Source organism: Daphnia pulicaria, chromosome 2 (assembly GCF_021234035.1).
Source record: "Daphnia pulicaria isolate SC F1-1A chromosome 2, SC_F0-13Bv2, whole genome shotgun sequence".
Taxonomy (NCBI): Eukaryota; Metazoa; Arthropoda; class Branchiopoda; order Diplostraca; family Daphniidae; genus Daphnia; species Daphnia pulicaria.
Window position 1 is genome coordinate 10,506,760 of NC_060914.1, and position 24,333 is coordinate 10,531,092.

The 24,333-nt window shown below is 42.6% G+C and overlaps 6 protein-coding genes across 10 annotated transcripts; 4 read left to right on the forward strand and 2 right to left on the reverse strand.

Moving 5' to 3' along the window:
- Nucleotides 1-2,864: 2,864 nt before the first annotated feature.
- Nucleotides 2,865-4,998, reverse strand: LOC124326232 (soluble calcium-activated nucleotidase 1-like). Its single transcript, XM_046784947.1, has 5 exons — nt 4,226-4,998; nt 3,952-4,165; nt 3,672-3,875; nt 3,425-3,582; nt 2,865-3,341 (listed from the first exon to the last, which is right to left on the reverse strand). The coding sequence occupies exons 1-5, from the start codon at nt 4,688-4,690 to the stop codon at nt 3,126-3,128; spliced, it is 1,257 nt and encodes a 418-aa protein (XP_046640903.1). The 5' UTR covers nt 4,691-4,998; the 3' UTR covers nt 2,865-3,125.
- Nucleotides 4,943-11,456, forward strand: LOC124326031 (WD repeat-containing protein 81-like). 3 transcript variants are annotated; one of them, XM_046784601.1, is made up of 18 exons: nt 4,943-5,305; nt 5,382-5,514; nt 5,576-6,232; nt 6,308-6,476; nt 6,548-6,828; nt 6,884-7,029; nt 7,093-7,993; nt 8,064-8,372; nt 8,434-8,886; nt 8,949-9,360; nt 9,418-9,613; nt 9,678-9,911; nt 9,980-10,113; nt 10,180-10,253; nt 10,310-10,482; nt 10,543-10,672; nt 10,742-10,900; nt 10,966-11,456. In XM_046784601.1, exons 1-18 carry the CDS (start codon nt 5,205-5,207, stop codon nt 11,308-11,310), a joined length of 5,007 nt encoding a protein of 1,668 aa, XP_046640557.1. In that variant the 5' UTR covers nt 4,943-5,204; the 3' UTR covers nt 11,311-11,456. The 3 variants fall into 3 exon arrangements, with proteins under 3 accessions (XP_046640557.1, XP_046640559.1, XP_046640560.1); XM_046784603.1 differs by having other exon boundaries at nt 10,546-10,672; XM_046784604.1 differs by having other exon boundaries at nt 9,684-9,911.
- A 142-nt stretch (nt 11,457-11,598) lies between these two features.
- On the forward strand, nt 11,599-12,404 carry LOC124326627 (rhodanese domain-containing protein CG4456-like). Its single transcript, XM_046785545.1, has 3 exons — nt 11,599-11,839; nt 11,954-12,122; nt 12,195-12,404. Exons 1-3 carry the CDS (start codon nt 11,653-11,655, stop codon nt 12,256-12,258), a joined length of 420 nt encoding a protein of 139 aa, XP_046641501.1. The 5' UTR covers nt 11,599-11,652; the 3' UTR covers nt 12,259-12,404.
- Nucleotides 12,263-15,280, reverse strand: LOC124326335. 2 transcript variants are annotated; one of them, XM_046785095.1, is made up of 3 exons: nt 14,813-15,280; nt 13,214-13,727; nt 12,263-13,144 (listed from the first exon to the last, which is right to left on the reverse strand). In XM_046785095.1, exons 1-3 carry the CDS (start codon nt 14,948-14,950, stop codon nt 12,786-12,788), a joined length of 1,011 nt encoding a protein of 336 aa, XP_046641051.1. In that variant the 5' UTR covers nt 14,951-15,280; the 3' UTR covers nt 12,263-12,785. The 2 variants fall into 2 exon arrangements, with proteins under 2 accessions (XP_046641051.1, XP_046641050.1); XM_046785094.1 differs by lacking the exon at nt 14,813-15,280 and adding an exon at nt 14,121-14,749.
- A 549-nt stretch (nt 15,281-15,829) lies between these two features.
- On the forward strand, nt 15,830-19,806 carry LOC124326082 (CCR4-NOT transcription complex subunit 3-like). 2 transcript variants are annotated; one of them, XM_046784697.1, is made up of 10 exons: nt 15,830-16,025; nt 16,271-16,503; nt 16,561-16,716; nt 16,794-16,973; nt 17,052-17,187; nt 17,321-17,623; nt 17,693-17,794; nt 17,864-18,519; nt 18,607-18,933; nt 19,004-19,806. In XM_046784697.1, the coding sequence occupies exons 1-10, from the start codon at nt 16,001-16,003 to the stop codon at nt 19,100-19,102; spliced, it is 2,217 nt and encodes a 738-aa protein (XP_046640653.1). In that variant the 5' UTR covers nt 15,830-16,000; the 3' UTR covers nt 19,103-19,806. The 2 variants fall into 2 exon arrangements, with proteins under 2 accessions (XP_046640653.1, XP_046640654.1); XM_046784698.1 differs by having other exon boundaries at nt 17,052-17,175.
- Nucleotides 19,807-22,875: 3,069 nt separating this feature from the next.
- Nucleotides 22,876-23,830, forward strand: LOC124326557 (vitelline membrane outer layer protein 1 homolog). The gene is made up of 2 exons (XM_046785460.1): nt 22,876-23,028; nt 23,184-23,830. The coding sequence occupies exons 1-2, from the start codon at nt 22,945-22,947 to the stop codon at nt 23,658-23,660; spliced, it is 561 nt and encodes a 186-aa protein (XP_046641416.1). The 5' UTR covers nt 22,876-22,944; the 3' UTR covers nt 23,661-23,830.
- Nucleotides 23,831-24,333: the final 503 nt, after the last annotated feature.

The window sequence follows — 24,333 nt, forward strand, 5'->3', positions numbered from 1 at the left end:
CTATTGACTTCATAACGAAATCAGCTAATTCTATTCCACTTTTCTAAATGTCTTATCGACAATTTGAAATGAATTTCTTATTACCTTTTAGGAAATCATCAATTGGATGTCACTATCAAAACACTAGCACTCTCACTCACAGAACAATCAATTTTTGAGTTTGAAAAATGTTGGACGAAACAGATTGGCACATCACCTGACGTAATAATTTCGACTCATGTCCAATTGTCACCCGATTGTCATTTTTCTATCGAATTCAGCCAAAACCAAAATGAATGGGAAATGATAGAAGATGGTTATAGTTCACACTTATATGAATTCACAAAATTCAAAAACCAGATTAGGTATACTGTAAATAGGTGCGTCGACTAGCAACTCACGATGGCAACTGACTCGATCGGGCAGCCGGAAACGTGTGCGAGTGCCAGTGCCAGTGCGCTGCTCTTTCTCTTTCTCCCCCCCTCCTCTATAAGGTATAACATTCAGGTGCAAGTGTACAGCAGGGTGGCGATCGTGTGGGTGGCCAAGTCTGAACAAAAAAAGGAATAACAAGGTGAATGGTATACACACAGCATACGTCTGTGTAATATTCAAAGGCATATAGGTGGGGTTTGGCAGCTGCTGCTGCTGCGATGGAGAGAGCCAGCAGCTCTCTACTACACCGGCGCTCAGCAACCTGCACATGCTCTCAACTCGCACATCGACCCCCCTCTTGTTATTCATTCTTTTTCTTCTTCTTTCCTTCTTTTGTTTTATTTCTCTCTCTCTTTTCGTGCCGACAGTCTATAAAACCTTTTGGTTTTCCTGATTCGGTTTCACTTTGTCAATTATTTCAATAGGCGCCATTAATGTTAAGAGTCCAAATGAAAATCGACAGCAACTTGTCAATTCCTGGACTAGTTGAATAAGATCAAACAAATTGAACTGCTAATCGATACATTATAGAAACTGATGATTGATCAGATGGCCGCCATTGTGACATTTTCGAGATCTAGTGCCACATTTGATAAGGTCACGATGTATGTGTATAGCCTCAAAATCAGAGCTTTCATCCGGTGGCCGGAAGAGGAGAGCGGAAGCGTATTGCGCGCAGCCACTTCTATCTGATGTCAAGGCCTGCCTACCCACCGTGTGCGGATGCATATTGCATAGAGAGAACACCCTACACAGCAGCAGGCATTGGCTGAAGGCTGGCGCAAGGTGGTGGTGGGGGGAGAGAGCGATGGACCAATAGGAAACTGGGCAAGCCGGAGCCAGGTGCACAGCGCACGGAAGAGAATGAGAGAGAGCTGCTGAACTGCTGCTGGATATGCGCGCTGACGGCCGGCGCTCGACGGATGCGCAGCGACACACAAAATAAAAAAAAAAAATACCCCGGGGGGACCTTTTTGATTGCTATAATAGTCCCACATTATTATGTGAGGTTGTACATCGAGAGAAATAACAAAAGCATCTGCAGTTCAGCGGTGGTACAAGTTTTTATTTCGCCTGGAATTTAAATTTAAAATTAAAATTCTGTTGGTTCCAACGGAAATGATTTTTCTTTTCCTAATGATATCAGCAAACGTTATATAATTCATGGCGGTGCGTTCACATTCGAATCATCTGTCAAGCCATCTGGCCGATTCTTCGCATCAAATTGTATCGATTTCATCTGCTAATTTTAGTAAGAAATTATATTTGTAAGTGATTACATTTTTTCTTGTAAGTCTGAGCTGCGGTTGATCACGACGCTCGCACGTGGACGATCGATACACTTGGGGAGAGAGACCCGTGTGTCGGTGTGTTGGCCGTCTGCATGTAATTCCTTGGGAAAATAAAATAAAAAAAGGGACATGCAATTTGCTGCGCCATTTTTGACCCGGAACTGACAAAAGACCCTGGGCAGCACAGCATAACATATCATCGCGTTTTGATTTCGACACACGAAATGCACAAGATATACTATATTCTTCCTATTCTATCTTTTTTCTTGAATGAATTCAAGACTCGAGATACTTTGATGACTTTAAGCCTAGCTCTCGTCTACTTTGATGCAATAACCCCCGAGCTCGCGGTGATGAAACGTGAAAAAAAAGGAGAAATTGATGAGGGAATCGGACCAGATGCCAATGAAAGTTCCCAAACGAACCCGGTCACCATGCAAGTCTTGTTTCCGGGGCAGGCCGGCCTCTTGTGTGTCTATTTATTAGTTGCACATCTTTTTTTTTATTTCGGCTGGACACAGGTGTTATCATTCCCATCGAAAATTAGCTTCCGATTTCCATTTTTCCATTTTTCCATTTTTAAACAAATGACAGATGAAATTTTTCGCCTAGAAATGTATATGTTTCAGAGTTTGATAATATTCTTATACGACGGGTGCTGGAAGAGAGAGTATAGTATCGATTATTTGATTCATTCTGTCTGGACCGTCGACTCTCTTGTTCATGTTTGACCGTTCCCAGACTGCTGCCAGGCTAGGACGACGTGAAGTAAAAACGAACCTGAAAAAAAAAAGAAAAAAAAACAGAGCTGAGCAACGGACGCGAATGTTCTGGAGCTCACGCAACTTGACGGCGGCTGTGCTGCCACGTATAGGAGAGAAGGTTAAAAAGCCACAAGACGCAGATGTTTTTGTTTTATTTTCGGTCGAATAAAAGAGAATGGCTTCCGTGAGATAAGATCGATGGACCTCTTTCTGGCAGGGCGTCAGAAAAGTCTTGCGCAAATGAATTAAATAAATCAATTTAAATAAATAAAATAAAAAGCCGATCGGAGGAGGATTTGATTCAAAGTTTTGGGGGAAAAAAGAAAAACCCGCATGAGGGCCGTCCGTGCCCTCCGGCCAATTCGAAAAAAAGTAACACTAGCGTAACAGGAAATTGATTATTTGGCGTGTATTCAATATTACAATATCTCGCATTTTGAATTCATCCTAGAAGACGGGAAACATAAAATGGGAAACAACAACGAAAAGAAAGAAAAGAAAGGATGAAGAGACACGTTGCACGCTAGTCAAATCGGGCAGGTAAGAAAAGAGGATAAAAACAGCTGTGAACAAAGTCAGAAGTGATGGCGCAAATAATAATAATAGGGTGGGAAAAGACACCCACCAATTCAACGGTTGCTGCTGGGAAGCGAAATTAAATAAACTCGATTCCCTCGAATTTGAAATCGCCATCGATTTTAGTTTCGGGCAGCAGGATCGTTCCGTCAATGTCAAAGGCCATGATGTAGCTGGCTGTTTTGCCTTGGTTCTCTTCCGATTTGAGAGCCACTATCAGCCTGTCGTGTGTGTTGGGCACGAATTTGAAGCTGGAGAATCCGTGGGTGGGACTGATGTCGCCGATCCTCTTGGCCTGGTTATTGTTGGAACAAGGGTTTAATACTTTATTGCTTGGCCTACATATAGGAATGTGAAGAATGACAACCCCCAGTTAACCTTGATATCGCTGAACTCCTCGTCGGCGGTGAGCATCAAATTCGAGCCTCTCGATTCGTCCAGTTTCTCGTCATAACGATCTTTACTTTCCCGGCGGGGCAAGAAGAACCACCGCTTGTGGACAGAACTCCACGAAGCCGATTCGTGGATTATGTAGCCTTGGTGAAGTGGAAGCAATCAAATATTTGATGAATATCGATTCTAGTATATATAAATTTTATTATAGATAGTTTAGTTGATAATATACCTGGAAATGAAATGTCGACTGCTTTCGCCAGGGCTTCGTAGCGCGTGTGCCAATCAATATGGGAGACTTCACCCGTCGTGGTGACTTTCTTGATATATTGCGGGTGATAATTGACCAATTCACCTGTCGGAGTAGTCCAGGCTTTACCCAGACCACCGACGTAAAGGCTTTGATCCTTTACAGTCGCCCATTCACTCTTGAAGCCTAGACAATTTTTTGTTAAAGAGATAAACGTTACTATAACACGACGGAAGCTAGCAGTTGATTTTTGAAATATTACCCTTGGCAACGCGACCATGCCCATCGACCAAAAGTACCCAAGGATAGGCGAATTTCGAGGCGATATCAATTTGATAAATGGTTCCGGTTCTATCGTCGAAACCGAGAAGAGCACCATTAAACACAACCAGTTCTGACAACTCCATCCCTCTTCCTCCTTGAGCAAGGGTAGTTTTCAATGTCATAAGCTCATCCTGGTCCCACTCTAGTGAAACCTGCAGCACGAAATTAAATGTACACATCAAACTTTGCAAACAAAATAGTCAATCAATTACCTTATTTTTTTCAATATCTACAAAAAGTGCGCCTGTTTTTAAATAACTTATCCATTCATCTTCCTTTTTCGAGTTGGTGTCTAAATCGGATATTATGGCAATCTTGTAGCGTACACCCTTTTCTGTCCGTACAGGGGTGGTCAAGGGATAAGTGGAGTTGTAGTTGCTTTGTTTGGGCTCAGGTAAATTATGCTTGTGAAGGTGATCACTCTCGTAATTTGAAGGAATTCGTTTTTCCAGCATGTAAGAGTTGTGGGGCTTGCTGTGGGAGAACGAGTTGTAAAACATGACCAGTGCTATGACTCCGACAGCCAAAACTCCCATAACAAACTGGTACTGGAGTCGAACTGTGCTATTTCCGATGCGATAAGCAGTCGGAATCTGGATGGCTTGCCTCCAGTCCTGCATTCTGTCGGTTTTTTCCAAGCCTGGTTCGTTAACAGTAAGTTTGGTATATTCTACCATATCTCCTTACGATCCATTTAAGTTACTATAATATAAACTGTAATTAAATAACAAAGAACACGGCCAAAAGGCTGTTCGTTCTTATAACAACCAGACACTGTGTGTGGGAACTGGCAAAGTGTTTTGACACTTGACAGTTTGCCCACTCGACAATTTCCGAATTTCGATAGACTTTTTTTTGTACACGTGGCGTCTGCTATTATAATTACGTCGTCTGTCTCTAATCGTTCTGCAGTTCACTTTAGCAGAACTCGGAAGCAAGAATTACGAACTTTGTAATCTCTTCAAATTTCCAGTGACTATTGATTCCGATAGGTTTTAATTCGATTTTCGTTTCTGCCAAGTTCTTTTATTCATTTTTAATTCAAACGGATTTATGATAATTTACGTGACGTCTGCTACAGTACATAGATGTCACTCATGGGGGTGTTGTTTACACTCGACTGACTGACGGATTGACTGCGAGTGATTTTTTTATTAGATGGTCTCTATTCGAAGTTGTTAAATTGTTGTTATGGAGTTAATAAGTGAAAAACTATGCATTCCTCCATTGTATATTAGAAAAACACAACTTAAAGATGTATATATAGCAGCCTTACCCCAGAAATGGTGTTTGTAAGTACCTTACCATGAATCCAATGAGACTTTAAATTTGTCTTAAACTTTATACATTTGTTTGGCTCCCTTGCAGGTATATAAAGAAAAATTTAAAGCTACCAGATGAATTTGAAAATCATGCTACTTATTCTCCAGATGAAGTGCAGGCCTTTCTGTGGGACTCGGAATCTCTTATTAGCCCAGATTGGATATTAGTGTACATAAATGTTAGTTGACAATTTTTCTTACATCTTTTCATTTCTATTAACACCTTGTTACTATCAACAGGTTATTCCTAAATGTAATCATCCAGTTCTATCCACATCCAGCATCCACCCAGACATGGGACTAGATGTGAAGGACCTCACCTACTCACAGTACCTTCACTATGTGTCTCAGACAAACTTCAAGAACCTGTGGAAAGAGTCACAGAAAAAGTTTCCAGAAGCGTACAGGCCTTTTGCCTTGAACAGAGGTCGGCGCAGCAATCCCAAAAATGCAAGCTGGCAGGAATCTCTTAGTTCACTGCTAGCGAGGGTGTTCAGCTGCCCCATAATTTCCTTGGAAAGTGGTCCAGTCCTCCATCCTACTAGCCAGTCACCGAGCTGTGTTTTGCAAGCGGTTGGAGTATTTGAATGTTCATCCAACTTTTTTGTGATCACAGAACACATTCCACACAGTGTGCACCAGTGCCTCAGTCTTAGTCCCTCGCTTCTAAGTTCAAATAGCGTGAAGCCCATGTTCTTGTTGTTTCAAATGTTGCACGCCGTCAAGGAGATGCAAGACCGATCCCTTTTTGTCGAAGGGGTTTCGTGGCAACATTTTTTCATCAACGAAAGTTTGAGTCTTAAAGTTCTTCCTGCACTAGCCTCTAGTTTGATTCCACTAGAACCCGTTCAGCCAACAAAACAGGAAGCTAGTCTTCAAGAACTGACAACGTCATGGGTATGTTTATCATCTACTGTTAACATTATTTGACGTTCGCATTTGCTTCAATGGTATTTTTCAAATCGTTATTAGGTTCGAGGTTGTCTATCAAATTACGACTACTTAATGGCCTTGAACGATCTGGCTGGTCGTCAAATTAATAATCCTTTCAATCATCCCGTTTTGCCTTGGATTTCTGATCTCAGTTCACCTTTCGGTAATTGGAGAGACTTGGCCAAGTCAAAGTTTCGATTAAACAAAGGTAATAATCTAATCATTGTGTCTCATTACGGTAAAATTTGATAGCTAAAAATCTTGTGTTTTATTTTGTAGGTGATAGACAACTGGATCTGACATTTGATCCGACAACGTTTGAAGCGCCGGAAGGAAAAGAAGACGTGTTACCTTCACAAGTTCCTCACCACGTAACGGATGTGCTTTCTGAAATCACTTATTATGTTTATCAGGCGAGACGGACGGTCCGATCAGTTCTGTGTCGGTATGTAAGACCCACCTGGAATCCCTTGGAATATCCCACGTCTATCGAACGGATGCAACAGTGGACACCCGACGAATGCATTCCCCAGTTTTTCTCTGATCCATCAATCTTCAAAGTATTCAAGTTTCTTTTTATTTCTCTGACTAATAATACAGTTAATCATTTTATAGTCGATTCATGATGATTTGCCGGATTTGAGTTACCCACCCTGGGCGTCAAGTCCAGAAGATTTCATCACCAAACATCGTAACGCTTTAGAAAGCCCCTACGTCTCGGAACGATTACACCAATGGATTGATTTAACTTTTGGCTTCAGGTTCATCAACTGTTTGTTCTCGTGTAATTGCCCTTCTTAATTAATTTACCCGTTTTGCCTTAGATTGTCTGGATCAGCGGCCATCAAGGCGAAAAATGTCCATCTAAGTTTGGTCGACGGACATGTCGATTTGAGTAGTCGAGGTGTAGTCCAACTCTTTAGTCAGCCTCATCCTCGCAAGCTTCTTCCATCTCCCTATGTTGGACGAAGTCCTCCACGTTTGCCTCCAGCTGAAGAACAACTCTCTTTACCACTGGACTACAATCCTGTGGGTCTCCTGAGGCAATTGGAAACTGTCAGTCACTTCTACGGCTCAACAGCTCCTGATTCTCAGGAGTTGGCCATTACAACGGTAGCCGGTCGACGCCAACGTGATCTCCAGTGGCTAGTGACGTTGGCCATGGAACTCTTCATTCCACAGCGCTTCCGTCTTATACGATTAAGCGCCAAACTGGAAGAACGATGGCAAATATGTCAAGACATTGTCCGTTTCGATCGACATTTATTGCCCCGTAGTCTGCGATCCTTCATTCAAATTGTGTTTCAAAATGAAACAGTGACCGCTCAAGGCCTTCCGCCACCGTCCGCTCATCAGCTTCTCCAGCCGATGGTCTCTCTTATTCCATTTCCGAGCGAATTCCCTGCAGTTTTGACTGCCACTCACCAACTGAAACAGCTCTTGGACCAAGGAAATGTGGATTTCCCCGGTGTCGGCAAAACTATTTCGAGTTTCACTAGTCCTTCGAGCATTGCCCTTGTCATTCCTTTTGTCAAAGCGCTGCTACTGAAGAGCACCACGGCATTCCGGGCAGCTCTTTACCTTCTAGATCCGATTGCCGCCGCTTTAGGACCAACTGAAACTGCCAAAGAGTTCCTTAACATTATCCTGAAAATCATGGGACCAGAGCAACCTTCAGCTCCTTTAGTTCTCTTGTATCACAAAAGGTTTTTGTTGATGCTTCAGGTAAAAATCTAAACAAATTTTACGAATTTCTATTGGAATAAGATCTAATTATTTGTTGGTGTTGAAACAGGTCAGATTGGGTATTCGCTGCTTTCTGCAAAACATTTCCTTGCTTATAGTTGAAGGTGTAGGAGGTTGTTATAATGCCGACTCGGTCACCAGCGTCCAGCAGCTTCTGGTTGCTCCTTCCACCTCGTCACTGTCGCCCAATTTGGACCGGCTCAAGTTGGGAAAGGAGCAGGAGCAAGAAAGCGAAACAGAAATTGAATCCGGTGACGTTTTCACCTTTGAAGTGGGCGAAGAAGCGGCTTTGATGGAGCAATCCAGTGGAGAAGAAACTGGAGCAGTCTCTGGAACACCTTCACGCAACAGCGTTAAAGTGAGACTTACACTTGTGTTTCAATTCCGGTTTACATTTGTTAACCCTCGTACGTTTTCAGTATTCATTGGCCACCGCCGCCTATCCAGTTCGTGACATCCACGAGCTCGACGGATGCACTGTATCGCAAGTGAGCGTTGACAGTTTGTTGTGGCAAGCTCACCGGCTGGGACCAGTTTTGACCGCCAGATATTTAACCCGGAATCTTTTGCGAATGTTGGCTTTATGCTACGCCGATGAAACTAGTCTAAATTTAGCGGATCCCAGTCAGGAATCCAGCCCGTTTCAAATCTCCGGAGCGCTACTTCAAGGCGACTTTAATGCCAATCGCATTTTGGGATGCCTGGCATCCATCGCCAATCTTTACGGAGAGCAATTTGTCATGTTGCAGTACTTCCCTCACGCGGCTGAAGTAGTCAGTCGTTGCATCAGTTCTGGGACCATTTCCATCATGTTGGAAGGTGGACTCGTTGGTTCCTGTTCACTCATTTTGGCCTGCATTCCATGTCTGCCGGTAATTAATTCATTTGAAATGTCGACTCACTGATGATTGACGTTTTTTTAATCTTGGAGTAGGACAGCAACTTTATGCAGTGCCTTCGGGAAGTTCTTTTGCGTCAATTGCTGGACCCTATTGTCTCTGCGGTGACTTCAACTGAACAAACATTTGCCAGGGGAGGCGCTGCCCGTTCCGCCCTGGCAATCAAATTACTCGATTGTCTCTGCGCATTATCCATCCGTTTGGGAACGGACGCAGCCGGTCAATTCATTTCTGACCCGGCGCTTAAGCTTCTTAAAAGCTTCGATCGAGTCAGCAAAGTGGCCAGTCATCCTTCCGTCAGCCGGGCGAATTCGTTGAAAGGACGACCGGATTACATGTGCCACCAGAGGAGATTGAGCAACACTTTAAGACAGGCGCAGGCAGCGGCTGAGATTGAGGCCGCCAGTTCGTCACCTTCCAACAATGTCACCCGTCCAGCAGCTAATGGTATAATTAATTACAACGTCTGTGCTAACGTTTGATTGCAATTTTTTCGCATTGCAGAAGCTTTGTCGTTAACGGAAATGGCTGCCACTTTTACCGATCATTTTGCCTTTCAATTGCTTACGGCTTTGAATCTCATTCTGGGTGTTCGACATGTACAGTCGTTGGTCGAACAAGGAGGGCAAGCTGCCCAGACTTGCGCCACTCAGTACGCTTCAACCAAAGATGTCCTCGACGCCGATCGGGAATGTTACAGGTAATTTAAAATTCGATAATTCAGAAAGTTTTGTTAATTCATCAAAAATTGTATTTTTTGTAAGCAAAAGGAGAACTAGCGTTTTCTCGGGATTGCGTGTAAACAGAAGCTTCTCCAGCGACGTCGAGGCAGCTGCCGGAAGCAGCTATGGCAGCCGGATCTCTGTCGTGGGAAACCGGATACAGCTATTCGCGGAAGAAGAAACTGTCCCGGAAACTCAGGCGGATCACTGCGACTCTCGACCCACGTTGGAAGAGGCCCAAGATTTGCTCTGCTATAGAAAGACAGATAGCGCCAGGTCTGTGTGCACGGTTAACATTTATTTTCAGAATACTCCAACTAATTGAATGACTTTTTTTTGGTCAGACATTTACGGGGGAACTGGCTAGCCTATTGGGAACACGAAGCCGGACGAGCCGAACGCGATTCTCGATTCAATTTCAAGCAGATTCGACTGCTGCAGTTAAATGGCCACTCGGCCGGAATCCGCAGTATTCACGGTAATTTTGAATGATTTGATGAACTAATAATCGAGTATTTATGGGCAAAATTGTAATTCAAATTAGTCATGGATTCCGAAACGGGTTTGTTGACGGCCGGAAGAGACAAAACAGCACGAGTGTGGAGTCTAAACAGTCAGGTAATGACGAAATGATTGACAGGTTGTTAAGCAAATTGTTTATCTGTTTTTATCAGGGGGACGGAAACAACAGTGTGTCGGCCAGTTATGTTTACCAACAACATAGGAAACCTCTTTTGGGCGTGTCGTTTATTGACACAGCCCGATTGGCAGCCTCGTGTGACGGCGCTGTTCACTTGTGGGATCCTTTTGTCGGCACTTCTGTCCGACAGCTGGACGCATCTTCTAGGTAAACAGTTTATTTGCTTTCGCTTTTCTCATGTTTATAAATTGACTTTTTAAAATGTAGTAGCAAGTTCCCGACAGTCACTGCCATGAAAGCTTTGCCCGCCCAACCGATTTTAGTAACGGCTACGGCAGAGGGAACGCTTAGAATGCTGGACACTCGAACCCCTTTGACATACCAACATGAATTGAGAGTATAAAACAACTGTCTTATCAAATCTAAATGATTTTTACAATAAATTTAATTCCATGTTTGTTTTTAGATTTCTCCAGTGGCAGCTGGGCTTGTTCGATGCCTTGCCACTGGTTCTAACGGCTACTGGGTAGCTGCTGGTCATTCGTCTGGGATTTTGTCGCTTATGGACACCCGCACTGGAATGTTACTTTCTTCCTGGAAGGGTCACGAGGGCGAAGTGCTTCAGGTATAGAGTTTACTACTAAATAAATTCCATTGAGGAAATGAAAGATATAATGATTATTTCATTAGGTGAATGGTTGGACCTCGTCACACGGTTCGCAACATTTGATAAGCAGCTCCCTCGATCAAAGTGTCTCAGTTTGGTCGGCCGACGACGGCAAACTGAAATTTAATTTCCGCGGTGCGTCCGAGCCGGTTCATTGTTTGTGCATCACCGGTGGCGGTGAACTGGTGACGGGAACCACGGCCAACCGGATTGGAGTGTACACGTCTTTGACCAATAACGCCAACTTCTCCTCCACTAAACTGCGCTCTGATACTTTCAAAGGAGTCTTAACGGCTATGGCAGTCGTACCACTCAATCGGATGCTCCTCTTGGGATCCGACACGGGTGTAGTCAACTTGCTCTGCTGATTTAATGCCTGAAATTTATGATTGTTCAGTACTTAATTGTGATACTGATGGAAACAAAGCTGCATATTTGACCCTAATTGTAACTATATCCGTAACCGCCCTTTATAATATGATTCGCCTGGAAAATATATTGACATCATAGACTGTTTCATGCATGACTATTCATTTATTGATTCTCTGGGAGCAAAAGTATTTAATTAATTTAAATTTCAAGAAAAATGCACAAATATTTATTTGACCAAGTTCGGGTAGGTAAAGGCTTCGTCCTAGCGTCACCGTACAAAGTGTAAACAATTTCAAGTCAAAAATTTCCAACTGCGGACGTGACTCTTCTTTATCTGAATGAACTACTTTTCGAATTTAGTTCTTTTTGGAATCGTGATCGCTATGGGTGCTGCCGGAGTCAAGGAAGTCAATTTCGAAGAGCTTCGTGATGGGTTAAGCAACGCTAGCCTAGTTTATTTAGATGTTCGCAATAGAGACGAAATTGTCAATGACGGGAAAGTGGTTGGCAGTGTGGTGGTTCCATGTACGTATTAGCCTAGTTTTTTTAAATGCACCATAATAATGTTTGTGTGCTCTGTCATGCAATTCTAATGGAGTTATGCTTATTTTGTTGTTTGTGTAACTATTTTTGTTGCAGTGCCGGAATTAGAAGAGGCATTCACCAAAGGAGATGAAGCATTTCTGACCAAATATGGTTTCTCCAAACCTGCTAAAGATGCCACAAACATAGTTGTGGGCTGCAGATCTGGCCGTAGGGCTGTCTCAGCTATTCAGACTCTTGAAAAAATCGGATACAACTCATTGATGTATGCATTTATTACATCTCAACTAAAATAGTTTATTTTCTTATCTCAAGCTTTTATCTCTCTAACTATTAGGATCTACAAAGGAAGTTTCAATGACTGGGTAGCTAAAGGTGGAGCCATTACCAAAGGTCTTTAACCACAGTTGCTGTGCACCTGCCAAGGGAACAATTTCTACTCTGCAATTGCTGTCTATTTTTTTATTATTATGACTTTTTGGGTGACAGGTGATATCTTTTTTATCCATTATTATGCATATTACGCTCAACAGGTTTCCTTTTTTTTTTAAACCCACTTACTTCTTCTTTGACACTAGTATATAGGCTGTCAATGACGAGTCTTTCATATTTACATCACCTTTAACGAAGTGGTCCGGGCGTGATTCGACCGTTTTCGGTTGGTTACGTTTGGGCTACAGATAAATATTCCAATACCCATAAATTTGAATAAAACGCTATTGTTTTATTATTTCTTGGAAAACGATTTTATTCAAAGTGTAAACATTACATACGAAAGTAAACACACAGCTTTTTGACACGAGTTATTAAGAATGCAGTAATAGATTTCTTTGCGCACACAAGCGACATGTAAGGTGAGTGAAGCGAGATCATCGTGAGTATTGGCCAACAATCCACGTACACATCAATTCGATTAACTTTGGAAATTTCAGGAGTTGTCCGGATCGAATCCGGCCGACCAACTTTTCGGCAGTGGAGAAATCAACGACGAGCTGCTACTGTCATGCGCGGCGAGCGATAATGGATTCAGAGCCAATTCCGGATGCGACGGAATTCGTGATTTTCTCGGAATTCCGGCAAAATGAACTTGACGAGTCTCGACCGTTCTCTCCGACATCCACTCACTCTCAATCACCACCGTCGTCAATTGCGGAGATGGAGTGTTATCAGCTGATTCGATATCGATCAGGGGGACGTTCTCCCCTGATAAGACTGGACTTCTTCCCTCCGATGGCGATAGGTCTGTGGCGGCCGTCACACTGCTTTTCATCATAGCCGAATCGCAACCTGGAGCGTCAACAAGGACATAGTATCACCGACAACTTGTTTTATTCAAGGATGTATGCTAATACTTACTCGGATCGATTTGAATGGATGGAATGACTGCTGGCCCTTCTCCAGGCTTGTACTGGATGGAACGAACGGCAACAGCGTGTTGGACCGTGACGACTTTGGCCAGCTGGTCCCTAACGTGACAATTGGCAGAGACTTTCTTCCTTCTCCCATTGATGCAACAAATTCCGATGCGAATGATGACAACTGCCAAACCGAAACCACAGAGAACGGGTCCCAAAAGACGTAAGTAGCTGGTCCGGAAGCCTTTCTCGCCGAGACCGACAAAGCTAATGATGGTTCCCGTCAGGAGAACGGATAAGCCGAACCACAGGAAAAGATCAAAGTGGTTAGATTGTCCAGCGGCGATGTAACTTTTCCTAAACACTGTGGCGCTCAGCGAAGTTGCGGCTTTTTGTTTATTCCGCCACTTTTGATAGGCTTTATCCGCCATCTGTCGGTGGTCGGCATTGCTGCTCTTTCCCTCGGCTCCCGACACATCCGAATTGGCATCCCATCCTTGATAGGATCTGCGGGGCTACATACAAGAAAACAAACACACTCGTAATCCTCTTGTGCATTTTCGTTTCGATAACCTATACGACACATGAAGTGATCTCTCTCTACACACCCGTTACATGACCATAATAGTCGTCTCTAGTGGTTAATCCGATATCGAGGTTGTCTATAGTTGTACTAGATCGTTATGGATCGATACTTTTCTCTTTACCTTGGTGGATGGAATTTTTTTTTTATTCAATCAAGCCTCGATCGATAATATGACGGACGACGGATCTTTACGGGGGTACAACATGCCAACGGGACTTAATTAATTTTGCAACAATTTAAGTTAAAAAAAAAGCTGGGCGGAGTTTAACGATCGATTTTGAATAAGTTAAATCAAATTCCGATTTTGGCAATATAGGCCTACCGATCTGGTGGGTTCGACGATGCGGACGCTTGTTACTTTGTCCAGTGGCGGCTTCAAGCCCAGCTGTTGCTGTTGCTGATCCAGCAACAATTTCTTCTTTTTGGCCTGTTTCAGCCGGAGAGCGACAGCGTGAACTCCAGATGCCATGGTCCCTTCAAGATTATTATGTCCTGTCTCACAACCGTCTGACGTCTTTTGGCAGCCGGAAGACGAGCCAAACACACTTCTGAGCACATCGGTTCTACACACTACTACAAGCAGCCGAGAGGACTCGGATCACGACAACACAACACAGCCGAACGTCTCTCAGATGCGGCCATCTGGTGTCGTGAATCCGCACAGCTGGCATCGATCCTTGCGCACGCCATTGCGGGACGACACAAGTGAAAGCGAAGAGAAATAAAAAGGGGAGTTCATCGCTCATTGCGATGAGTTTTCCGCGGGCAGATTCCATTCTGCTTCTCAATGCCAGCCCAAAATAACTTTGCCGAGAGAGTATATATACATAATAGTAAACCGCGCTTGCGACCTCCTTAAGAGGTGGTTGATAAATCATTTGGCGTGTTTTCTAAAAATGGAAAGGCTTGTAGTAATGTAACCATCCTTTGTGTTGTAGCAAATCATTAAGCGCATGTCCGAATTTACGCACTAGAATTAAAATCAAATTAAAAGAAATAATGTTTATTCCAAACCTGCTGTGTGAGTCGATCCGAATAAATCTGTTGCGGCGTGTCGGGATGAGTTTGCTGAATTTTGGCTAAATTAGCGCGAAGTTTGTCTCGTCGCTTTCGTTCAATAACGCGTAAAATAGCGGCGGCCTGACTGGCCATAATAATGTCGAAATTTGAAGACAAAAAAGAAAGACAAATTTGAAATTGAAAGGGAGTGGGTATTGCACTCCGTCAATCCCGACTCACTTTTCACGCAGTAATGAACCCCTTGTTTCACGGAGCGCGCTCGAGCTCTTTCTCCCGAGTTTTAGCCCATCGAGAAGTTACAAACTGGAACACGCCTCCCGAAACTAAAGTCACCAAATGTTAATCTGACGAGTTCTATTAGAATATTAGCCAATGAGAGAGTGTGTGACCTATTGAATATTTTCACCGATAATGAGAGTGATAATGTAAAAGTTTGGCTTTTGCCTTTATTAATTTTTGATTAAAACTGCAAGTCTGAGTGGCAAAACAAAAATATATAATGGCTCGGCGCACTCGAATGATCTATCGATCAACCATGCTCCGTAGTATATTCAGCGCAACCCGACCTGCTGGTGTTATCAAAATTCTCACGCGACGAAAAGTACACCTGAGCTCTATAATCACCTTCCGACAATGTTTTATACGTGAAAACACACACACAACCATGTCGTTGTCACGATACCAAGAAAGAAAATATATATATAAACAAAAGCCAGCAAACATTATTACAAGCTGGGGAGAAAACTAGAAGGCCGTATTAATTCAAAGAACCGTTATTTTTCTTTTTTTATTTCTGATGATTTCAAAGAATAAAGTTATTTTTTAAGAGGTTAGATATAAAAGTTTTTCATGAGAACCTTGTGTTGGTGCCGGGTAAAAATTATTAAGAGAAAACGTTTGGTTTTTTGTAAAACAAAAAGAAAAAATCGAGTCTAGTTGATGCACGTAGACTAAAATGGGTTTCAAAATTGCAGAGGGAAAGGCGCTGTTAACAGCGCCATTCGGCCGATTTTTCTGGCAAAGCAACGGCAGACATCTTGGGTAAGCGTTTAAAGCACTATACAACAACGCTGTCGTCGTTGAAAGGCAAAATATCGCAAACCGATTGCTTTGCCCTTTGCAAAATTGTTACGGAGCTGGTGAAAATATGTATGTTGAATTCTTGATTGTGGTCAGATAGTTATGGCAGCAACGAGAAAATTGCAAGGTAAGATTTTCAGTTGTTATTCATCTGTACACACTAGCACAATAAGAAACCTACACGGACGATTTTGGACGTCTGTTATATCCCTTGTTTGGCGGCTATTTTACCGCCGAAGCAAAGAAACATTTTGTGACTTGTGTTTTGTTTTTCAATAAAATGAAAGCCCTGAAATTATTTACTAGTAACAACTTTTCATTCAATAGTATTTGATCTCTACTAATGGCTTGTTTACATGTTCTCTTTTGTAGGTGAAATTGACCGCTGTTTGAAAAAAGTAACAGAAGGTGTTGAATTATTTGAGGACATTTGGCAAAAGGTTCATAATGCAGCCAACAGCAATCAAAAGGAGAAGTATGAAACTGATCTCAAGAAGGAGATCAAGAAGCTTCAACGGCTACGAGACCAGATCAAATCCTGGATCCAGTCTGCTGAGATCAAAGACAAGAGCCAACTCGTGGAAAACAGAAAGCTCATTGAAACTGTAAGTCATTTCCACTGATTTTGATGGCAAGATCTTCAATCCACACCTTTCATTTAGCAAATGGAGAGGTTCAAAATTGTTGAACGGGAAACAAAGACAAAAGCATATTCCAAGGAAGGACTGGGTGCAGCTCAAAAATTGGATCCAGCCCAGAAAGAAAGAGAAGACATTAGCCAGTGGCTTAATACTTCCATCGAAAACCTCAATATTCAAGTAATTGGATACACAATGATGCTAACTTTCCTTTGTCTCTCATGATGCTAATGGTTTTTTTTCCCCGAATGCAACAGATTGACCAATTTGAATGTGAGATTGAATCTTTGTTAGCAGCCAAGAAGAAAAAGCTAGACAAAGACAAGCAAGAGCGGCTAGACAAGCTTAAGGAATTTTTGGAAAGGCATAGGTTTCACATTCGAAAACTGGAAACCCTGTTAAGAATGCTGGACAATTTGACAGTTGAAGTCACCCAGGTAACCATACCTGAAATTTAACATTCTTTCATTGGTTTTTCATTAGTTGTACTGTATTTTGTATTGTATTTCTTACAGATAAAGAAAATCAAGGATGACATTGAGTATTACATTGAAGCAGCCTCTACGGACCCGGATTTCGAAGAGAATACGTATCTCTATGATGATATCAACTTCTTGGACGAGTTTGCGGACGTTGTCGGTACAGTTGGAGGTAATTTTTGGTCTTGTTTCGTGTTATTTTCCTTTTTGAGTTCTTTATTGGAATTCAATTGGAACTCGAACTGGATCATGTTTGAGGTCAAGTGACTTAGCAGGCGATTTTCCTTTCGTTTTTGTCATCTCAGGTGACGGTAGCCATGAAGAAGGTAGTCCTTCTTCTCCAGGTACTGCTCCATCACCTACTTCTTCTCCGGCCATGAATCACCAAGGCTCAGGAACCAACACCACTCCATCTAGTACGGGAACAGGAGCACCAGCAACAACCCCGAGTGATGCCGATGAGAGGCAGAAACGGACGCATCGGTCTTCTACGGACGATTCGCATCCACCCAAAACGCCCTCACAGGTCGCACCTGTTAAACCTGCACCCATCAAAGCGCCGACGAAACCTGTCCTTACCACACCAATCAAATCTTCGGCAGCGGCAGGTGAGAATGATTTGAAGCAATTTGAATCCACTTCACTCAGCATTAACCGGGTTTTGCAATTACTTTCAGTATCTCATTCGACACCGAACAACAGCTCACCGAGTTCAGGATCGACCATGTCCAACCACATTTCGACACCTACTACTCCTCAAGTGAACGGTGCTGCATTAGGTAGACAGAACAAGCGTTTCCAACTTTTAAAAAATTGTCTTTAAAGTCTATTTTTCTTGATGCTTGCAGCTTACAGTGTCGTGACGAGAGAAGACGGTATTCAGTCTCTGTCGCTCGGCAATTCCAATAACAGTTCAGGCCACGCCGAATCGTCACCCATCTCGCAGCAACAGTCACCAGCGGTGATATCGACGGCGCAGGCTCCTGCGCCCCCTCCACCCCAACAGCAGCAACCGACGGCCGTTCCTGTCGTGGTCCCGTCCAAGTTGATTTCGTCTGCTTCGGTCGATTCGACTGGAACAGTGGCATCGTCAATTAGCACCGCACCGTCCCCTCTTCCTTCAGCTGCCACACCTCCTTCGAGTTCCGCTGCCGCATCTTCCCTACCCTTAGTCAACGGCCCCTCGAACAAATCAGGAGCCGAGTCTATCTCATTGCGGGCTATGGCGCAGCATGCGGTGGACCAGCAGGTCGTCCAACCAGCCGTTCCAACCAGTGATTCAACGGCGAACATTCTTTACTCGGAAAACAACATCAATAATAACAACAATAACAACAACCCCGGTGTTGTTGGTAGTGGTAGAACAGTAGGAACAACTTCTGGACAGCTCTCTGTGCCCAGCAGTCTAGTTCCGCAGCCGCCCGCGCCCACAGGCGAAGCTCACATTCCGCCTTTGCTCGGTGTCGCTCCGCTCGGACCTGTGGCGCTCAGTAAAGAACAGCAGGTGCGCCGACTTCCTTCATGGATTCCTCCATGAATGCCATGAAGATCGATTCAAATTAAAAAAGTGCTTGTTTGTGCGATTTTTCAGATTCAGCACCAGTCACTGGAAGCCGCATTTTATCACATGCCGCACCCCTCTGACTCTGAACGGTTGCGGCATTACCTTCCGAGATCACCCTACATGACGCCGCCCTACTATCCACAGTCGGTTCCGTTGGCATCCGATTCGCTGGATTTTTTCCATCGGCTCTCGACCGAGACTCTCTTTTTCATCTTTTACTACTTGGAAGGGACTAAAGCCCAATACCTGGCCGCAAAGGCGTTGAAGAAGCAGTCATGGAGGTTTCACACCAAATACATGATGTGGTTCCAGAGGCACGAAGAACCTAAAACTATTACCGAGGAGTATGAACAGGTAATTTTCAATTGATCGCATTTCAACTGACGTGATGTCGCATTTAATTTGGTTTTTCTTATCGATAAAGGGCACTTATATCTACTTTGACTACGAGAAGTGGGGCCAGAGGAAAAAGGAGGGCTTCACGTTCGAGTACAGATTTCTCGAAGATCGAGATCTCAACTAGCCTAGCCTTCAGACACGCGTTCATTGACAAAGCTAAATGCACGAAGGGGATGAAGAAAAACCAGAGGAAAAATCGGCGACTTGTGAGCGATAGAATGGGATAAAGAAATTAACATCGATGGCTAACGTTCTGATTGGGTGTGTGTGTGTGTGTTTAAACCGTATGTATATCTCAGTGGAACAATGGAGCGAAACAAAGTTGCATTGAAAAAAAAAAAACGATGAAAAATGAAGGCGGACTCATCTCTCTAAAGTCTAAACACAGTTAAGGAAGCAACAAAGAGGTTTGATGCATTGTGATCCGGATACTGTTGCGACTTTGCCACCAGGTGACGACTCCATCTCCCTCCGTAATAGCCCAGTTTCTTTTCAATTCCTCCCTACATATTTTGTTGGGCCCAAAACTCACGATAAAATCATCAGCGAAAAATCCGAGAGCTAAGGACTGTCAACTTACAACCGTTTTTATTTCGATTTTTTTTTCTTTACTCAATTATTTCTGTGGTGAAGTTTGTTAAAATTTTTTTTTCCTGAATATCCTTCCGTCGGGCGTGGCTTTGGCCTTTTTTTGCCGGGGGTGGCTGTGCCGGAATTTCATTCCGGCATGCCTGCCTCACCCTCCTCCGAGTCACGTGACGCAACAACAGCAGCAGCAATGTGAATTGATATAAAAAGGAAAAAATACATTGCCTATTTCTTTGTGTACAATGTACATTTTAAGTTGAAATTCATTTTTTGAATTTTGACAGAATCAAAAGAAATTTAATGATTTGACGGAAAAGAGCAATATCTACACGATTGTTTATTTTCATAGCATAAGCGTTATTTAAATTCCTCTCCGATAACACGACTGAACAACTGTTTATCAAGAATTTGCCCGTATTTAACGCTCAAGTACATTGTGGGAAGTGATTTGTTTACGTAAGAGAATTTGACATAGGCGTCCGAGATGTTTTCTCCAATGTCACAGGGAGGAACTATTTCATTCATGTGGCGTATAACGTCTTTTCGATTTCCCCAAAAATTCAAATGTGAAATTTTCACTTCGCTAGTGACCGGATTCACGTACAAAATGCCAATCAATTTTCTAAAAAATTCACCCATAATAGCCAACATTGTGAGGGAAACTGTACAGAGAACTAAAGGTAAAACAAGATCAGTTTGTGTGACTATGCTAGCTCCTGTCAGACAAACAATGATGGCAGTTTGATACAACTTGAGCCTACATAATACTCTAGCATGAGCAATGTACGTTAACTTGTACACAGGTTTAAAAAGGTTAACTTCATCAGAAGTCTTTGGGTGTGATTGAGTGCTATAAGTTTTAGTTGAGAAGGTGACTGGTCTGAGAAATACTCTGCTTCTGGATAATTCCCGTGATAGTGTCACCAAGGAGGTGATTCTGTTTCCCAACATCATTTTCCAAGACTACAAATCTGTGAGTGAAAAATTAAGAATATTAATGTGATAGTTATTAAACAAGCATAACAAAAGAATACCTTTTTGATCAGGTAAGATGGCATTCAGTATGCAACCAATGTAAATCTTTATTTTGAAACGCTACTGAAATGAAAAAGAAGTTAGGTTTCCTTGATCAAGAGCAAAGCAAGTTGTAGAAGAAAGACTTGTTTTCATTAGTTGATATTTTTTATATGTAATGTTCTAATAGGTTTTAACTGCTTTTAACTTGAAAAAAGGAAATGAACGGAAAACTGGAAATTTTGAGGGAAATTTGATTCAATTTTAGCAGACGAAATCAACAAATAAGTCGACGGCTAATTGCAACGATGCTGAATGCAGGCTGAATGTTACAAATTTTAATTCATTGACAACTGGGGCTTTTGTTTTTTAATTAAATCATTATTTTAAAAACGTCGATTTAAAATGTATTTATAAAGCCGAGTAAAACTAAAAAGTAAAAACAAAGGTTGCGCCTATTACACCGTGGAGTCCACGGCCCTCTAGTGTCACATAGTGCTATTGCACCGTGGATCCACGGCGCTCTAATGTCAAAATATGCTATTGCGCCGTGGAGTTTAGCACACACACCGTCACGTTTAACTAAAGTAACCCTGTGTCGCAAGGTTGGTGCTCCTTACGAAGTAATTGCGACACTCGCACATCCAATCGATAAGGACTGGAAAGCGCAAAGCATGCTCTCCCAATACTGCCTCCCAAGATTCACCTTGTGGCTTTAACCCAGTCACTCCTACTGCGATTGCTCATATTAGCAATGATGTCTGCTGTTATCGACCTAGTTAAAAACAAAATCGTATATAAGTGTCGACCCTTTTAACCTTAAAAAAGAAACGGTCCTGCATTGAAATGTCCAGCAACTAACAGTTACTTATGTTAGTATACGCTAGCAGTTACTAGCGGCATATGCCGCTAAGGGTTATGCCACAGCCGCGATAAAATCCGTCGGGAGTATTATCGATAATCAACGACGATAGATTGGCTGATGCATCTGAAGTTATTTCAATCTGGTAAGGGACATCTTTATCCTCCTTTTCGACCTGTGCAAATAGTCATAATTATAAAATAAGTAACACTGCAACCATTAAGAAATTTTTACCCTTGTTTCGTGAACGAAAGGATCGCCCATGCCCGATACAGCCTAGATGACTAGTCCCAGATTCTCAGTAGGCCTACGTCGAATTGCAGTGATTTCGACAGCCAACAAGTGCTCTTGAAGCCGCTCAACACAAGATTGACCCCCCCCCCCCCGATTATTTAACAAAGCTCGCCCGTTCTTGATCCAGTCAGTCGTTTCTGCTGCTGTGGAGTAGTCCGCAAATTTGTGTACTTGCGTCACGGTGACCTATTTACCTACGATGGTATACATGTGAAGAAATTTGCGATAACAAAGCTGGAAGCTGGAACTAGCTCGTCCGCGCCACCTGGTATCCACGGCGCAATAGCATATTTTGACATTAGAGCGCCGTGGATCCACGGTGCAATAGCACTAAGAGACACTAGAGCGCCGTGGACTCCACGGTGCAATAGATTTTTCCAAAAACAAATCTAAGAAAAACCAAACGTCATCAGGAAAATCTGGCCGTCAGATGGCGAAGATAAGTTCAATTCACGTCGGAAATTCAAAAGGAAAGTTAAACGTACAGTATAACGTACCTACCCTCGTCACCCCTCGTCACGCTTCTATAGATTTTATAGACTCATTTTATCAGGCTTTAAAATTATTTCCTGATTTCCAAATAGGATCCTTTCAAAAATCATTCCTTGGCATCCGTGATGGCGTCGAGATGCTAGTCGAAAACACAATGGAAAATTGCGATGTGCATAAATAACTAGCTGGGTTTTTCTATTTTTAACATTTTCGGTATTTTTTTTTACACTATCAACAACGAATTGTTCTTAATCATTTTATCTGTCGGTAATTTCCATTAATTGTGTTTGGTGCTATAGAGCTGTTACCATGTTGTAGTGTGTTTGAACAGTCATTACGGTTGCATTTGTTCGTTATCTATGGCTTTATGTCGACATCCTGTGTGGGGTTGAAATTATACGTACCCATAAGACACACACACAAACACAAAGAACCAGACCAGCGTAGAAATAACTATCTTCAGGAAAACAAATATAATTTGACAGACATACTAAGGGAGATAAACAACTACGTGATGTTGTTTGGACCGTTTGACCAACCGGACGATGAATAAATAAGATACAAGTCGTAAATTGTTTGAGAAAAATATTTGGCTTATAAAGAAGTCATGTGATTTTAATCTACTGGTTGAAAAGGGCGGGTTTCCATGCAACAGTAAATAATATAAATAGCCTTTCGGATGCGGCATTTAATTGAGGAGAAGAAATAAAGCTAAAATGACATCCCGCCTGTTTTCCGCTGGTGCATCGCTGTTGGTGGTCGTTCTGGCCCTCGGCCTGGTAGACAGCCTCACTATTTCGGTAATTATTGTTTAAATTCATTCGTTATTACTATTGCCAATATTTGTAATTTTATTGGGTGCGACTAACTGTTCTTATACAATAAGATGCAATTGACTGGGTCAAGTAGTTCAAGCCTCTCTGCTATATGCCACAAATAAATTTCTAAAATACAGGTGACAAATGGAGAAACGGAAGGTGAATGGGGACCAGTGGAGCTTTGCCCAGCTGGATCACGTGCTGTCGGCTACCAAAGCCGCAACGATCTGAACCAGGGAACCGATTTTACTTCTCTCAACTCGATCCGTCTGTTTTGCGACGATGTGGACGCCACCAACGTAACGTCAACTGAAGGATTCATCGGCCAGTACGGTCCCGGTCGCAGTTGCGCGGCCGGAGCGGCGCTTTCAGCATTCCAGTTGCGCGTGCAGCCCAACGGAGTCTCAGCGGACAATACGGCAGCCAACAGCATTCGATTCCGATGCACCGACGGAATTGAACTCGCCAGCGCCGGAAATCAACAGGGAACTTTTGGCACCTACAGCGACGACTGTCTGACCGGCATTTGCGGAATCCAAACACTGGTGAAACCCGAAGATGTCACGGTTGACAACACAGCTCTCAACGATGTTCGTTTTGAGTGCTGCGCTTGAATCTTGACGACCGGATTCCTGTAGTCTTTGTTAATCGCGCCTCTATCTTGCAAAATGTACAGGCCAAATGTTACAAATTAAAAGGCTAAATATTTTACAGCCTGTACATAATTCAGAGCATTCAAAATATTATTGAAAAAATCAAATAAAAAGTTTCTTCAAAGGAGAAAGATGCATTCATTTTTTAAATGTTTTATTGTTTATGACTACAGAATTGAATTCCTTTTGTGATTCATCGACGGCGAATATGAATCACATTAAACTAGTGCGATAAAGTCAATGAAGCAGTTATCCCACATTTTATAATACATTTCGAATGGCCACATCCCCACAAGTATGATAGATCATGTTCAAGACCGTCGCCACAAAGAAAATAAACAAAATTTACATCTGTTTTCTAATCATACTTATTCAACACTAAGCATTTAAGGGATTGTCGAACTAGCTCCTTCGGAAGGAGCTCCTTCCTTAATACTCACATGTTATTATATAAATTAGACCCGACCCAACCAACCCGTGATTCTTTCCCTATATTCTCTTATTCCCTTCCTTCAAGTTTCAGAATTACCCAATCGAAACTCATTCTCTTGAGAGTTGAGATTGCCATGCGTAACAATTAATTTGATAAAAAAAATAAAATAAAATAAAACTTGAATTTTTTTCTACCGTTGGT